The 16,650-nt window shown below is 36.5% G+C and overlaps 1 protein-coding gene across 8 annotated transcripts; it reads right to left on the bottom strand.

The window, feature by feature from the left end:
• Positions 1-1,149: 1,149 nt before the first annotated feature.
• On the bottom strand, positions 1,150-8,798 carry LOC109811080 (AFG1-like ATPase family protein). 8 transcript variants are annotated; one of them, XM_083063153.1, is made up of 17 exons: positions 8,505-8,798; positions 8,194-8,358; positions 7,852-7,988; positions 7,474-7,619; positions 6,563-6,642; positions 6,149-6,406; positions 5,509-5,619; positions 5,209-5,331; positions 4,506-4,587; positions 4,207-4,258; positions 4,063-4,132; positions 3,520-3,573; positions 2,923-3,015; positions 2,558-2,685; positions 1,727-1,868; positions 1,410-1,541; positions 1,150-1,333 (listed from the first exon to the last, which is right to left on the bottom strand). In XM_083063153.1, exons 1-16 carry the CDS (start codon positions 8,544-8,546, stop codon positions 1,440-1,442), a joined length of 1,785 nt encoding a protein of 594 aa, XP_082919279.1. In that variant the 5' UTR covers positions 8,547-8,798; the 3' UTR covers positions 1,150-1,333; positions 1,410-1,439. The 8 variants fall into 8 exon arrangements, with proteins under 8 accessions (XP_082919279.1, XP_082919277.1, XP_082919278.1 ...); XM_083063151.1 differs by having other exon boundaries at positions 8,194-8,330; XM_083063152.1 differs by having other exon boundaries at positions 4,506-4,581; positions 8,194-8,330.
• Between the last annotated feature and the right edge of the window lie 7,852 nt (positions 8,799-16,650).

Raw genomic sequence — 16,650 nt, 5'->3', positions numbered from 1 at the left:
AAATGATATGTAAAGCAATTTGGTCATATAGAGTTTTTATAAACATGTTTCAATGATTTTACTTTAAAATTTTGGATTTATGTATTTTTCAAACTTTGCAAATACACTATTGCAGTTAAGTAAAAAGTTAGGAGAATCAAAATATAAAAAAAACAAACGAACAAACATAAGCGAATCGGTTACGGAAAAAGTAAAAAAAAAAACGTAAGATAATCCGCGAAGAAAAAGTTAGGAGATTAAAACAAATACACTCTCTCTTCTCTATTATTATTAACTATATAAATGCGTTCACCCTGCTCAATAATATTTTTTCTTTTTTTATTTCTTATTTCTTATTTTTTACCCCCAAAGGAAAGAGATTAAAACAAATAATATTAAAAAATGAATAGTACCAAGGTGGAGAGAGAGAAAGTGTGCATGGAATTGTGTGGGCGTTGGTAAACGGGTGATGTATTGTTGTTGTAGTGATTGCTGTAACGGATTGATGGGTTCTGTAACAGAATGATGGTTTCACTTTTAAAAAATTAAAATTAAAATTAAAAGCAATGATGTGGTTGAGATGACATTTTGTGATTGGAGGGACAGGAATTGGAGACAGGGATTGGAGACAGAAGATTTTGATCCTTTTTTTGGATGTCTTGGATCCAGCTCATTTTTGTGCCCGTGTAATGCAATTCTTACTGGCTAGTTTCTTTCGTGGGTGATAAAGTGGTCGTGCTTTGTACAACGTTGCCATGTCACAACACCTTGCTCATGACAAATGATGCCTTTGCAACCATCTCACCATATCTTCTCGATTATCTAATCCAATGTCTTCCAAATTTTCAACTTATTGATATAACATCCAGGAGCAATGCTTTGTACCGATGGCATTCACAATCGAGGCAACCACTTTTTTGTATGGGAATATGGTATAGAATGTGGAGTTGGGTTGTTTAAAACGAAGCATCTGACACTTGTTTGAATATTTAATATTGTGTGGCCTCAACAGAAGTTATTCAGTAGGCAGTAATTGATGATTCTTCCTGTTTCTGGGAGCATTGGTCTATCAAATATTTTCACGTGAGTTTTCAAGAAAGTTCTTGTGCATTGATACCCATGTTATCAACACAAATAAAAAACAACCAAGAACTAAGAAGTAATAGCCAGTTTGAGAAAAATAACTACAATTAGAATTGCATTTTCAGAAGTACATTTAGAACTTCTTCAACAGTACATATTTATCATGAGTGCAACATTTTTGAGGATATAGCTGTAAGGAATAAAGAATCAATACCGTCACAAACTTGATCACTCGTCTAGTCTATGGCGCTTATTTATGTTGACCGATTATCTACACAGAAATGTGTATATGTAAATTAGGCATCAGTTAACAATTTTAGTACAAGGTGAATTAAAAAAAAAATTACTTTCAGATTGATGGTTCAGAATGTAAGCTGTCACAATTGTTGTAACTTTTCATGCTGTCTCTGAAAATAAGGGTGGAAATTACTGACTCCATCCAAGTATAATGGCGTCTGCATTTCAATCAGGCGTGAGACCTAGAAAGGAAGAACGAATGTTAATATGTAAAAGAAATAAATATAAAAAAAATCGTTATGTAAGAAATGCTACAACAACAATTGTAGTCAGGAACAAGAAATGCCAGAGGAACCATTTCAGCATAGTGCTAAATTGTGATTATGTCACAACTTGCATCTTAAAAAAGGGAAGAGTCGCTACTTACAGCTCTGTGAAAAGCAAACATTTCTTCTTGACCAGATAGTATGGATGTGATACCAGAAGGGGCTCCTCCTGAGCCCACCCTGCCTTCTGCCAAGACATTGCGGCGAAGTTTCCCACCTTCAGTCTCTGTTTCAAACTGGAAACTGGAACCGCAAAAGAAGTGAGAAGGTTCAGTTAACAATGCATCATTTAATTAGGACCACTACTATGAAAGCAAAGCTAATGAGCTTCATGTCAGCATTGCTTTATTCATTATTCGGCACTTCTCTAACAATAAAAGGAATGCATGCCCCAAGAACCAAACATATGTAAATAGTAGCGACTAATTAAAATTACTAATTGTCACAAGAAAATTTAATATATGAGAAATTTGACAATTTCATGATTTTTTAAGCCTACCCGCCTTCTATACCATGTTTGGAAATAGATGGGAAGTGCACCTTCAATATCAGGGTATACGGTCTGCAACTTATCAACTTTATCAATAAACATGTTTGGATTAGATTGTTTTCAAAAATTATAATCTGATGATAAAAAAAAAAAGTTGGTGTTACTATCTCGATGTGTTTGGTAATTTGGATTATAATCAAAGATCAATAACAGGAAAATGATTTGGGAAGTTAACGGGAAAGCTTGCTTGAGAAACCCATCTACTTCCCGCTATAAGGCATAACAAGCGACAGAATCAATTACCTGATAATGTATTGAAGGTGAAATGACAAAAACGGTAAATAAATTATCACCCACTACTCGAGCAGGTCTAAAACAATTATACTACGTAATACAAAGCTCTTCATGCATGATATAGCTCCTGCAAACACCTAAAAATCACCTTTCCAAGTCAAAAAGTGTTCCCTCCTCAGTTCCTTGAAATAATTCATCAATTGATGTGGATGCCAAACAACACAGGCAGCAATGATGATTGTATAACTCATCAATAAGGGTGATAAATCTCCGTGCCTGAGAAGTAGAAAATATTTTTGCTTAAAACAGGACAGGGATATGCAGAAACAAGTGTAATATATAGAAATGCCAAGGTTAATGCATAAAAATATTAAGCATCGTATTTGAGGAATATCTTATAAAATCGTATGGATGCAGGGTAAGAAAGCAAGATTTAACACAGGTTCTCCAATTAAAAATTAGGCCGTTATCACTACATTTGGGGCGGACTCAACTTATTTGTGCTAATTATACCTTGTCACGGATTCGCATACTCATTACTGGAATATCAGATATGAAAACAGTGTGAAAGTTTTCAGCCACTGCAATATAATCTGCTGCACCCAGCTGAAAATCAAAATAATTAGAGAGCATATCACACAGAAGAAAATTTAAAATCTTGATGATTTAAATGCAAGCCAAATAATGATGAAAGAAGGGAATAACAACATAACATAGCATTTGTACTATCCTTAAGGTCTTCACAACCAACCACCTAAACATGAACCCATGGTGGTCTTTTGTGTACCCTTTCTCTAATTAGATTTTTACTCAACATGGCCTTGTCCCTCCTTTCCTACTTCAGATTAAACAATCTTAAACTCAAACTTAGAAGCTCACTTTGTTTCCTATTATAGAATAACCCCTACTGCTTTTTGCTGTAAATATCAATATTGAAAATGCTGTATTCAATGTAGGAATATGCTGTAAATACCAAATACATGTATTTCTGTAGTTTAAGAAATCCCTAAATATGTGGTATTTGATTTTGTAATATTTCAATATAATCAATGAGGGTTGAGAGGATTTCATTCAAGCACTTCTAAAACACTAAAGGGTTTGATGTCTTACTAGAAAATAAGGAATTACATAATCTAGATCTGTCCTCCAAGACCTCCATTCCCTCTACACTCCAAGGCAATAATAGTTACTACAAGATCACCAAAGCAAGAATAAACCACAGAAGGCAAGAGTTCAATCATCAAATGTTTCATCACATCTATGAAATATGAACCAACTCTTGGAAGTTGTTCTTACCCACTTGAGCCATATACAGTTTAATGAAATACAAAATATCAACTAGCCATTTCTTAGAATTTGGACATTGGGCTTTAACTCAACCCACAAAGTTGATTTGTAAGATAAGAACTTCTGGAGCTTTATAAGTTCTATTTAAGCCATATTTCTAGTCAATATAGGACCACCATCCTTGAGACTGCAATCAAGGCAGCCCCAAAGATACCGCAACTAAGTGGAGCTAAGGGTAACCGCAATTAAGGCAACTTTCCAACACCATTTAAGCAAAAAATAAAAGTAAATCATAGAATAAGATTTAATAATTATATTAGCTGGAAAATACTTGAAACAACAACCAAACTAAAAGAAATAATATACCGGACGGCCGCAGAGATAGTCAAATGTAAAACGTGAAACTCCACCACAGCTTTCAGGAACCTCAAGTGTCCTGTCACAGAAAGAAATTATCCTGTCTGTTTACTGATCATACTTGTTTGACAGAATTAAATATAAACAGGATACCTTCCAAACATCACTGAGATGGTGTGGGAGATTATTCTTCCTCCTAATCTGCCTGTTACATCATGCCACTTCTTCTCAAATTCATTGATTGCTTCTGTTTCAATAGGCGAGAAATATTGCACCTACATATCTATACCCGTTGAAATTCCCGTATGTTCCAAATTCAAAATGCATAATATGATGCTTGTTAACATGTAAACTATAAGAATACACCTCGGGTGGACAGAAAAACTATAAAGGTGGATGACTGTTTGTACAAGTTTGATGAAATGAATATTGTTCAAAGTACAGCATTATACCATAGAAACATTTTCTTTGTGATGTCAAACATGGAAGTGTCCTTAGTTGGTGACTTCCCTCCCTATAATTATGTTTCTGAGGCTAGAACAGCAAAGTTCGTAAGGAAGGCATCCAAAAAATTTGTAGTTGACAAAAAAAACACATATTTACATTGAATTGAAATTTGTTAAATTGATAAAGTTATATGCATTGTTTTGGTTTACTAAACTGTTAATGAGCCCTCAACTTCAGGGGTAGACTATTCTAGAAGTCAAGATTGCTGTAGCGTTATTATCTGTTTTGTCTTTGTATGATGTCTTGTAAGGGTAATTGAACAAAAACTAAGATCTACATTACTAAAACCCAATTTGGTTTAATGTTGGTTGGGTTGACCATACATTGCTACAATGTTGGAGTGATATCTGATGAACCAAAAAGACTTACACGTGGCCTTTGTTAAAATTATGGGACTTTAGGTATGGAGAAAGAGCGATAAAAGTGAATGAAGCACTAATTGATACTATCTGAGATGTACTACAATGTAATGTATTGATGTATTTGTTCATAAAACCTAAAACAGACTGTATTGATACTAATCATAATCCTAACTAATTAGAAATAGGTTTGGTTTTTGTTATTGGATTACTACTCCTCTACTACGAAGGAAATATCTTTTTATAGGTGAGATAGGTTTGGAAAATAACAAATAACTTAAATTCTCACCTTGTTTTCTGATTTTTGTGCAATAAAACGACGATAGTCAATTTCACTCCCTACCAATACCTTCTCACAATGTTCTTCCAATTTAGAGACCAGATTTTGGAAGATTTCTTTTTGCATACCCGCCTGCACAAAAGCAAAAAAAAAAAAAAAGTATAAGGCCTTGATTCCCATTGGTTGAGGTTGAATGGGATCAAATTCCTCCAAAACAGAAAATTATCAGGGGTGTCATTGGTGTAATTATTGAATAATGGGTAAGAGTGATAATACATACTATGAAAGATTAGCTAGTAAAGAACGCACCTCATTTAGGTCCTTTGGTGCTCGATTACTGGTAGCCACAATTATAGTTCCACTACTCAGCAATCTGCTTAGAATTCCAGATAAAGCCACAATAGCAAATACATCAACAGTCTGAAATACATAGTATCAAAACTTAGTCAAACTCTACACTGCAAGATATAGAATGAAGGAAAGAAGTGATGTAATACAAAGGTAGCTCAGCAGTCATGCTAACAATGAGTCAAGGAGGAATGAAGAAACAAATGTAACTCAATCTTACAACAGTGATGTTCCAATGCCTTCATAGAGTTTTTACTAGATAGTATGATCTGGAATTGAAGTATACAAATATGCAGTGAAATATTTCCAACCAAGTGACACAAAGGATTACACAAAAAAATGGACCAGGAAAGTAGAAAACTACATAAAATTCACACTGCATGAAATCCTTTCAAATCGATCGTGAAACACTACTCTATGTGGGAAGGACATTCCCAGTGTTCACCAAAAAAAATATACTTATTAAATACGGAAGTAATCCATTAAATTCATTATACTCTCCTCAAGTGACCAAATCAATATTGATGGATAGTTATATGGAAACTATAATTTAGGATACAAATATGGAAATCATTATAATTGAATGAAAATTTTCCTTTACCTGTATCTCATCGAAGCACAAAATGCTAGCTCCCTTTTCATTCTCTTCTCCATCCAAGAAAAACTTATCTGCTACAGCAGGAAGAATGTTTTTCATCTGTATCTCTTGCTTGTATCTTTCTTCAGCAGCCAGCCACTCCTTAGCTTTGGTGTCAAAAGGAAGACTCCTGATCCAACCAGCAATGGTTGATTGCAAAGGCTTCTCTTCCGTTTGGTTCTTCCATATCTTGTGCATATGTTCATTAATTCTAAGCATGGCCTGCATATTAGTGGAGAAATTGCTTTCAGCACCATGTTCACAACATTTAACAATGCTCCAACTGAAGTAAGACAGTGCATATATTCCAGAAAACAACATAGATAACATCTATGTTGAAATGGCCAAAAGCTCCTGAAAGCATAGTAAAAGACTCACCTCATGAAAGTGATACCTTCTTCGATATTTGACAATTCCTTCAGTGGCACTATAAAACATGTCCATCAGCATTGTCTTCCCTTCAGCATTATAAATGCAAAACAGATAGTTAGAGAAGAAACTGGCAAACTAGGATTACAAAGAGAACCAAGGCAACACATTATATCTATTCTGGCTAGTGACATAAATGACGCAACCAGATTCTTTAAGCAATACCATACTTAGTAACAAGAAAGATCAGACAGCTGCCAAAGGAGGTGTCGGGGTATCGGACGCATTTTTAAAACTAAGAACATCTCCAATGCAAAAACTCAATTTGGTTTCTTAGCTATGTTTTCACTTCAATGATAGAACCACCCAACTTGTTTTCTTAACTTATTTTTAGTAGGACTCTTTTTATCTCTCCACTCACACAAGAATCTCCATTTTTACTTGAAAAATTCTTTTTTTAATGGTTAAGCAATTTTGGTTGTAGTTGCTTATATAAGCAGCTTTTGTAAGAACATGATGAGAAATCATTTCCTCTAATAGTATTTTCAAGTTGCTTAACTTTAAGAACCAGCATAATCAACTGCATTGGAGTTGCTTTAACGCCTCTCCAACATGGATAGGATACGTGTCAAACACCTGATGGCAGTGTCCAATTAAAAAAATATTTTTTAACATCTTGGACACAGATTGAGTAATGGTATTTACCAATGATATGCACTCATATTAAGTTTTATTTTTTGTTCATTATTTCATGATGAGGTTTTGTTCTGCGTGACAATGTTTTTATGATTATCTAACTATCTATTCGTGTTGCTAGCATTCTTCTTAGAAATCAAATTAAGCTAATATAAGTTTGCAATACAGGTAAGCATAAACATCATCCAAAAATAAAGAAAAGAATAATACAAGAAGGTAAATACCACTGCCGACATTGCCATATATGTAAATTCCTTTAGGAGCTGGAGGAGCAGTTGGACGACCACCAACTAGTGAATCCAACTTCTTCTCACGTTTTAGATATGATACCCATTTCCCTACCCCTGGCTCCATATTTGCTGGTCTTCTCCTGAATCACAAAAAAAGGACACGCAACTTCAATTACATTTCACAATACAAGTAGCTTCAATAAAAAAGTACATCCTAAGCCCTAATCAAGACAAAAAAAAAAAATTCACAATAAGCAAACAGAAGCTGAATTTGAAATTCCCAGTGTCAGTGAAAATCCATAGAAACAGTGAAATCACATTGGTTAAGCTTCCAGTAGAATCAAAACCAAGTGAAATTAACTCAACAGTTACCGGGATTCCCATCTTTCAGTAAGCTTATTGTTCAACCGCTTCAACCAGTCCTCATCCTTCTGCTGCCGCTCAACTTCCTCCATGAGAAGCCTTCGGCGCTCATCCTCCCGCTGCTTCTCCCAATTAGCTAAATTCACCTGTCAAGAGTGAGGACAAATTCAAAAACCACAAACACAATCCAAGCAGTGACAGAGATTCCTAAGATGTTCTTTCTTGTAGCCTATAACAGCTGATTCTCCACTATTATTGCAACCATAACTAAAAGAAAACATGTATTAGTTGGTGCAACAAATCAAGAAAAAAAAAACAAATAGAATATCCAATTCCAATTAATAATTATACATGATACTCTTCCATATCTTTCTCATACTGCTCCAACCTTGCAAGCAAATTCTCAAGCTCCGAAGCAACACTCTCTTGGTAAGGATCATGCTGCAACTTCCCTTGATCAACTAGACTTCGGTACTTCACAAGCGGCCCTGGTACACCACAATTTCCGCAAAGAAACTAACAAAACTCAATTTAAATTTTAAAAAATAAAAATAAAAAACTAGGATAATTAACGGTTAATCATCAAAATTAAGTCGCAGAACGTAGAAAATTATGATGCCGAAATGAAATTGAAATTGGAACAAGAGTGAATAAGGATGAACCTGGACGAAGGTGCGATTGATCGCAATAAGAGCGAAGCTCATTGACGCGGAACTTGGAGGCTGGGCTTGAAAATGCAGCGAGTCGTTTCGATTTGAATAGAAGATTCCAGATTCTTGTCATTTTTGTGTGTTTGTGATTTTGTTATTCTCGTCGAAAGTCAATGAACTTCACTCGCATTTTTGAATGCTTGCGATTGCAATGGTAAGTGTAATAGCAGAGGGGAGTTGAGAAGAAAGGAAGAAAGGTGGATGGTGAGTGACGTGGCTACTTCCCTCACCACCAGAAGAAACAAAAGTTGAAAGACTCTATTATACTTGCCCGTCCGACATTGGTATTGATCTCAACGCTGTCGTTTCGGTTCAAGGATAAGGGGAAATGTAATTATATTTTAATCCCTAAATATATGAGATAATGTCATAAATTTCAAAAAAATAATAATTAAAGTTTATGAGATAATAGTTCTCAAAATTAAAAAAAAAATGTAAAATAAATTTCTAAAAGACTATAACAATAATAAATTATAAAATTTAAAAATATGAACTTAATTAAAGATTATAATGATAGTAAATTATAAAACTTTAAAATTACAATGATGATGAATTATACATTTTAGGAATTAAAATAATAATACTGATAATTTAAAATTTATTTGACATATTTTTTAATTTTAGAAATTCCTAAAAAGTCTTATAAATAAAATTTATGTATTAAAAAAGAAATTTTACTCTTTTTTTTATCAAGTACGAAAATAACAAACAAAAATAGGACCTAAAATAGCTGACACCTATGGCATCAGCTAATAACAAGGGGTGTAATTGTTGAGGGATGAAATCCCAAATCACCATAGCGGTATTTGAGGTAGATCCCATCTTGGTTAACATATTTGTACAACTATTCCCTTCATGAAGGATGTGAACAAAAGTGATGTTCCAATCTCGACGCTTAAGCTCCTAAATCTTATTTATGACCGTAGCATAAGGATAAAATGAAGTATCTTGAGTAATGAGTTGAAGGGCAGGTAATGAGTCTGATTCACATAGGAAATCACAAATATTCATGTCCCAAGCAAGTTGAATCCCTTTCAACAGAGCCAATAATTCTGCATAGAGGCTTGTAGCCAAGACGCATGAACCTGTAAAGCCTCGTATCCATTCTCCAACTGAATTATGTAAGAGACCTCCATAACCTGCAAGTCTTGGGTTGCCTATGGAGCTTCCATCCACATTAAGTTTAAACACATGTTCTGGAGGGTAAATCCAAGAAACTATTCTCCCTAACGAAAATGTTGTAGAAGTCAACGGATCACCTGATATAATATCATGTAGCAGTTTGATTTGATTTATAGTAAACCATACCGACCACTTCACGTTGTCTATAGTTTCTACCTTCCGAGCACGCCAAATAAACCAACAAGCGCAAGCTATCAGTAAGTGATGTTATCCTTGTATTTGGTGCTTGAGCCATTGAATCTCGTTCTAGATATTGAAGTCAATTACACTATCAAGACTGAGCTTCCTCCAAATATTTATAACAGCAGGACAATCCCAAAGCATATGGAGAAGGGACTCCTCGAGAGCTCCACACCTACAACAAGAGCAAACAATAGTTACATATCGTTTAATGCGAAAAAGGTTAGTGGGTAAGCTTCCGTGGAAGGCAAGCCATAAGAATAATTTGATATGTTCTGGTAAAGAGGTCTTCCAAACACAAGACCAATTCCCCAATAAGGAGGAATGATTGGCAGGCTCATAGATTAGCCACTGGAAGGCAGACTTGGCAGTGTAACAACCTGTACTAGAGTGGCTCCAAATAATTTTATCCTCAGTATTAATGTCCAAGATGATGCTCATCATACTTTATATGATAACCTATGAAAGTTGCATGTGCATGACATACCATCTTCATTCACCGTCGACCAACACATCATTGATGCACAAGTGATAATCGTTTTCATGAACTAACTCCACCTGGTTACATAGTAGTCCCTCATCAAGACATTTCTCAAAAACTAGAGAGATGTCACCTCTCCCTACTCTATATCTGAAGCCATCCTCGAGAAAGTTATAAGCAAGCATCAAAGATCGACAAGTGTAGGAAACACCTTTGTTAACAACACCACTCATTACATTCGAATCCCTCAAGTATTTATCCTTCAACCTATGCACCAGAGCTTGTTTGTGTGATGATGCAAGGACCAAATATGCTTCCCAATGAGTGCAATATTTGCCTCTTTAGATCGTCGGATACCTAAACCTCTTATACACTTCATTTGAGTGACCTTATCCCATCTTACCCAATGACAAGAAGGCTTGCCCCATATAAAACTTCAAATAGAACTGCCAATTTTATCACAAACGCCTTGAGGGAGCTAAACGTTTTGCATGGTGTAGGTCGGGATGGAAGACAAAATAGTCTTAGCTAAGGTGACTCTACCATCTCGATTTAAGGTCTTGGACTTCCAACCTGTTAGCTTACCATTGATTATGTCTACAATATGTGAAAAATCACTATTGCGAACTCGACCTTTATGCAAAGGAAATCCCAGATATTTATCCAAATCCACAGTGTGGTGGAAGTGAATAATAGAAGTGAACTTGGAAATCTGCCTTCTGGATATATTACTTGAGGTGAAAAATCTAGATTTCTGGATGTTCACTTTCAGGCTAGAATCCTCGCAAAAAATATCTAAAACCTCCTTGACAAGCTTAACCTGACCACAAGTTGCTTTGATGAACAAGAGGCAATTGTTTGCAAATAAAAGGTGTGATATTTCTGGCCCTCCTTTTGACACCTTAACTGATTGCCAAACTCTATCAAAGACCTTTTGTTGAATTAGTAAGGCAAGTTTTTCCATGCATAGAAGAAAAAGATATGGAGAGAGAGGATCCCCTTGTCTTAAGCCCTTGTTTGGTTGAAAACCCTCCAAAGTCTTGTTGTTCCACTTTAGAGCCAATGAAGTTGAACAAGTGCAATTCATGATCAAGTCAATAGTTGAGGAAGGGAACCCAAACTCCATCAAGGTTAGACGCAAGAAGTCCCAATTAACTCTATTATAGGCTTTCTTAAAGTCTATTTTGAATAACAGATAACCAACCTTACCTTCTGTCTTCCTATGCATATGGTGGACAATTTCTTGGGCAATAAGGGAATTATCTGCGGTGCCTCTATTAGGAATAAAACTACTCTGAAGAGGGCCAATGATGGAATCCATATGAGGACGGAGTCTATGAACCAATACCTTGGAAAAAATCTTGAAGAGAACATTGCACAAACTAATGGGCTGAAATTCCTTCATGGAAGTAGGATTACCAACCTTAGGAATAACAACAATCAAGGTCTCGACTAATTGGCGAGGAAAGGTACCGGTAGTAAATGTTGTCTAAACTAGACCGCACACCTCTTGTCCAACAATTTCCCAATAAGTCATATAGAAAATAGGTTGGAAACCATTTGGACCAAGCGCCTTATAAGGGCTCATAGAGAATACAATACTTCTCACCTCCTCTAAAGACACTAGTCTAAGCAGAACATCCACTATAGCCACATTAATAGGATTAATGTTCTGAAGCTGTAAAGTATGAGGGGCGCAAGACTCGTTTGAAGTAAAAAGTCTCTTGAAAAAACCTTGGACCTCTTCCTTCAAAACATTCACATCAGAGCACCAAGTCTCATCCACAAACAAACCAGCGATATTATTTCTTCTCCTTCAAATAATGGTTTGAGTATGAAAAACTTGGTGTTTTTGTTGCCAAATTTTATCCATTGCTCTTTAGGCTATTGGAACCAGAGCAATTCTTCTTGGGCCAAAGCTTCATTGTACTTATTTTGTAAAGATTTCTCAAGTTGAATCATATCCAAAGTGGTAGAATAATCTAAGATTCTATGAACTCCTTTGATTCTTGCCTCTAAATCTCTTTTACACTTGAAAATATTTCCAAAGGTGCTTTTATTAAAGAAAGTAGCTTTTTCTCTCACCCCATCCAACTTCATAATGGCATTACTTGGAGTGGTCAACCATGTTTGGAAAACCAGATTCCTGAAATCAGGATAAAGAATCCAAGCTGCTTGAAAATGAAATGACTTACTCTTTGTGGTCGGAGATTTGAAACAATGGACCATAAGAGGATTGTGATCTGAACCATAAGGATTGGGAACATCAACTAGGGATGGCAACGGGGCGGGTCGGTTACGGGTTTCATGATACTCGTCCCCATCCCCGCGAGTCAAACTCATCCCCGTCCTCGTACCCGTACCCGTTGGGTATGTGATTTTCATCCTCATCCCCGTCCCTGTCAGGTATCGGGTATAACCGTACCCGTCAATTTTTTTTATTTTTTATTTTTTGTAAAAAAAATATGATATTTTTAAATTATTTTTTTATATTATATTATAATTATAATTAGGTATTTCTCTATCTTATATTATAATAAATAATCACACATAAAAAAATATTAAAATTCTTTAATATAATTAAATTGAAAGTGAGTATTGAATTAAAAATGGAAACGGGGACGGGCGGGTAAGTACATACCCGTACCCGTACCCGATCAAACCGGGTATTCCCTGCCAAAGTCGGGACAGGTTCGGGTATTACCCGCAGGTACGGGTATATTTGTCATCCCTAACATCAACAAGACCATTAGGGAATAGGAGTCTCCAAGAAGAGTTTGCCATACATCTATCTAGCTTCTTCCGAACATGACCTCCATTATGGATGTTTTTGCGCCAAATAAACCTGCCTCCCACAATACCCAGGTCAAGAAGCCCACACTTAGAAAAAATGTTAGCTAGAGCAAAAGCTCTTGAGGGATAGAAGTTACCACCAGAAGTTTCCTCAGAGAGAATAATGTCGTTGAAGTCTCCCAACATCAACCATAGCCTATGAGTACGATTTTCCAAACTGACCAAATAGTCCCAAAAGAAAGAACGAGTTGAAGGAATTGGTGGAGCATACTGTCGTGCAAGTCCATTGAATATCAAGTTTTTTGATAGTAAACGTAATAGCATTAGGCATGGAGTCCACTAGGTTATATGTAAAATCCTTTCTACAAGAAAGAATCCAAATACCTCCTGAGTGACCTTGAGCCTCTTGAATAAAGCATGGTGTATAACCAAGACCAGCCCAGGAATTCGCTACTTGAGAAAACTGAGAATGAGTTTCGAAGAGCAATAAAATAGATGGTTTGTGAGTTCTAACCATTTGACGAATGTGGCGTTTCTGCTCCCGTTTAGTTGCACCCTACATGTTCCATGCAACCAACGAATAATCTCCAAAACAATTCATGGTAAACCAATGCGAGATGAATAAGGAGGCAAGAAACCCCCTACGTGACCATAGAGTGGTCATTATTAGTATGATTTGCTTCCAGCAAAAACTTACCATTAGGATGACTATTTCCATGGAAGTGTGAATAATCTCCATCGCATCATTAGGTGGGTTTGCAATGTCAATGATTGGGTCCAATACATTTGGCATAGAAGTCCTTGCTGAAGTAACCATTTTAGGAGGTTGCTTTGTGTTTATTGGGAGAGATACAGTATCCAAAATAACAATAGGAATATGGCCTGTATTAGAGACACCTTTCACACATGTTGGGTTGACCTTGCTTTTAGGGGTCGTAGTTTTAACCGCATTCTCAATCAATTTATAGATTGGTGTTATGTTACTCAACTGTGTAGCACGTGGCCTTTTATTTTTAGTAGAATAGAAACCTTTGCTAGCCTTACTAGCACCAGTGTTTTTGGGCCTCACCAACCTAGTAATTGGGGTCTTCCCATTATTCTGCATGGTCTCATGTAATTGGTCCATAATATTCTTTCCCTCTATGTAATTATGGGGTTGATTTTTTTTTTGTGAGACTTGCGGCGAACCACAAGCCAATCACAATGTTATGCTTGTTGATCCATTTCATGAATAAGATCGTGTTTTGTAACTGATGGATCACCAAGGATATTCAGGCCATTATTATCGTTGTGCGCATTAACTACACCATCGGAGCTATTGGTCGTTGCCATCATAGGAGATTGTACTATGGGTTGTGCACAAGCCCCTTTGACGACTATGGTGTTGGTGTCGTCACTAGTTTTAGGAGGAGAGGAACGATCCCGAGTAAAATGCCCATAGCATCCACAAGTAAAGCAAATACGATGGAGACCCCCGTATTCATCCTTGTACCAAAAATCCTTCAGCCATATTCTTCCAACCATTGGTTTCGTCAAATTAATCTCAACGCATACTCTAGCGAAACATCCTTTTCGCACTTCCTTAGTGTTGTTATCAACTTTAACAGGCTTCCCAACTGTTGTCGCATAAGCTAAGAGGATACTTTCATCATAATAGAAAAGGTTCAAACCGGGGAAACAAATCCACACCATGGTTTTCTCGATCTTAGCCGTGGGAGACATGAAGTCTGATGTCCATACTTGAACTATCAAGTAGTGGTCAAGAACCATCTAGGGGCCCTCTTCCATCACCATCTTGCAATCATCTTTTGTATCAAATTTGATCATGAAATAATTGTTTCCAATATCAATCATATCAAACCTCGCTTGTAGCTTCCATAAGCGTGTAACTTTTTCCTTAAGAAAAGGAAAAGCAACCAATTTTCCTAACAACTTGATTACCAATGCATCTTGCCATGGTGCACAAAGGCCTTGGAACACTGAATCATGTATATGAACCTTTTATTTGACTGGATTACCATCTTCATACTCGATCTTAACCAACTTCTGTTTGAAAAGGTCTACCATAAGACGTGGACTATGAGTTTTCTACCCCTGCACTACCTTGTCCAGAAAGGATACTTTAACGCCGCAACCGCCATCCGGGTGCTCATTATTGGAGCTACTACCCTTCATAGATCTCATGGAGAATGTAAAACCTTGCGTAGGTGCTGCTACCATAACATACGTTAAAGAGACCCAGTTCTATCCAATCTACATGATGTGTTTCACGTTTCACAGTTGAAGAAATACATTAGAGACTTGAGTCATGTGGTGGAGATGAATGAGGTGCAAGTTAGAGAGAACTTGACCTACGAGAAGAAACCGATATTTGTGGTTGATCACAAGATGAAGGAGCTTCGGGGCAAGTCCATTAGCTTGGTGAGGTTTTTTGGGATGCAGCTACTGGTGAGGCGATTTGGGAGGTGGTGAGTCAGTTCAGGGAACTATGTCCATTCCTTTTTACAGGTAAGCCTATTTTTGGGGACGAAAATTCCTATTTGTTGGGGGGTATTTTAATGTAGTAAGTTAATTGTTTAGAGTTTAGTTAACTCTAGTGAGAAGGGTATATAAGGTTTCCTTTGAGAACGAAACCTCATAAGCTCATTTTCAAAGAAAATCTAGAGAGAAGTTTTAGAGAGAAGGGCTCTAGGTCTGTGAGCTCCTTTTTCTCCCAAATTTGTTTGCTTGATTCCTCTTCTCTTCTAGATCACTAATCTCTTCTATCTTTTCGTTGAATTCAGGCTAGAAAGCTTGATTTTGGCAGATTGAAGTCTGCGGGTCAACCGTTTAAGGATTTTTCTTCTTCTTCCTCTTCTTGGCTGCTCTGAGCCAATTTTCAGGTAAGGGAAGCTAGGATTGTGATAGATTGGTTGCATGTGAGTTTAGAAACTCAATTGATGCATGAATTGAAGGTTGATTTGCTGATTTGAGGGATTTTCCCATTTTTAGGGTTTTTGGGTTAAAACAGGGTTTTGGCTGATTTGGTGCATCGGATGAGTGCATATTATTTCTAGGACTTGAATTGAACTATTTTTGGTGCATGGATGTTATATCTTCCATTGCATGTGGGTTTTTTCTGAGTTTCAAGTTTAAAGGTCCAAAAATGGTGAAGAACATGGTGCCTCTATCATCAAACGAATGAGTCGTTTTAAAGGGCTGAGCCCTTTAGGGGCCACGTGACAGAGGAGAGTTTATAGAACCAAAGGGCTAAGCCATTTTAAATGGATGAGTGCTTTTGAAATGACTTAGCCATTTTAAAGGGCTGAGCCCTTTGGGGGTCGCGTTACAGGGGAGAATTCCTGGAAGTAAAGCGCTGAGCGCTTTGGGAGGTGCTGAACGGTTTTTATTTTTTCTGAATTAGACTTTTATGTCTTCATAAAAGTTGTATCCTTGTATGTTAGCTTTCCAATGGTGTTGGAA

This window comes from Cajanus cajan, chromosome 9 (assembly GCF_000230855.2).
Source record: "Cajanus cajan strain Asha chromosome 9, NIPB_CcT2T_4, whole genome shotgun sequence".
Classification (NCBI taxonomy): Eukaryota; Viridiplantae; Streptophyta; class Magnoliopsida; order Fabales; family Fabaceae; genus Cajanus; species Cajanus cajan.
The sequence above is the reverse complement of the archived record's forward strand: the minus strand, read 5'-3'. Positions and strand labels throughout refer to the sequence as shown.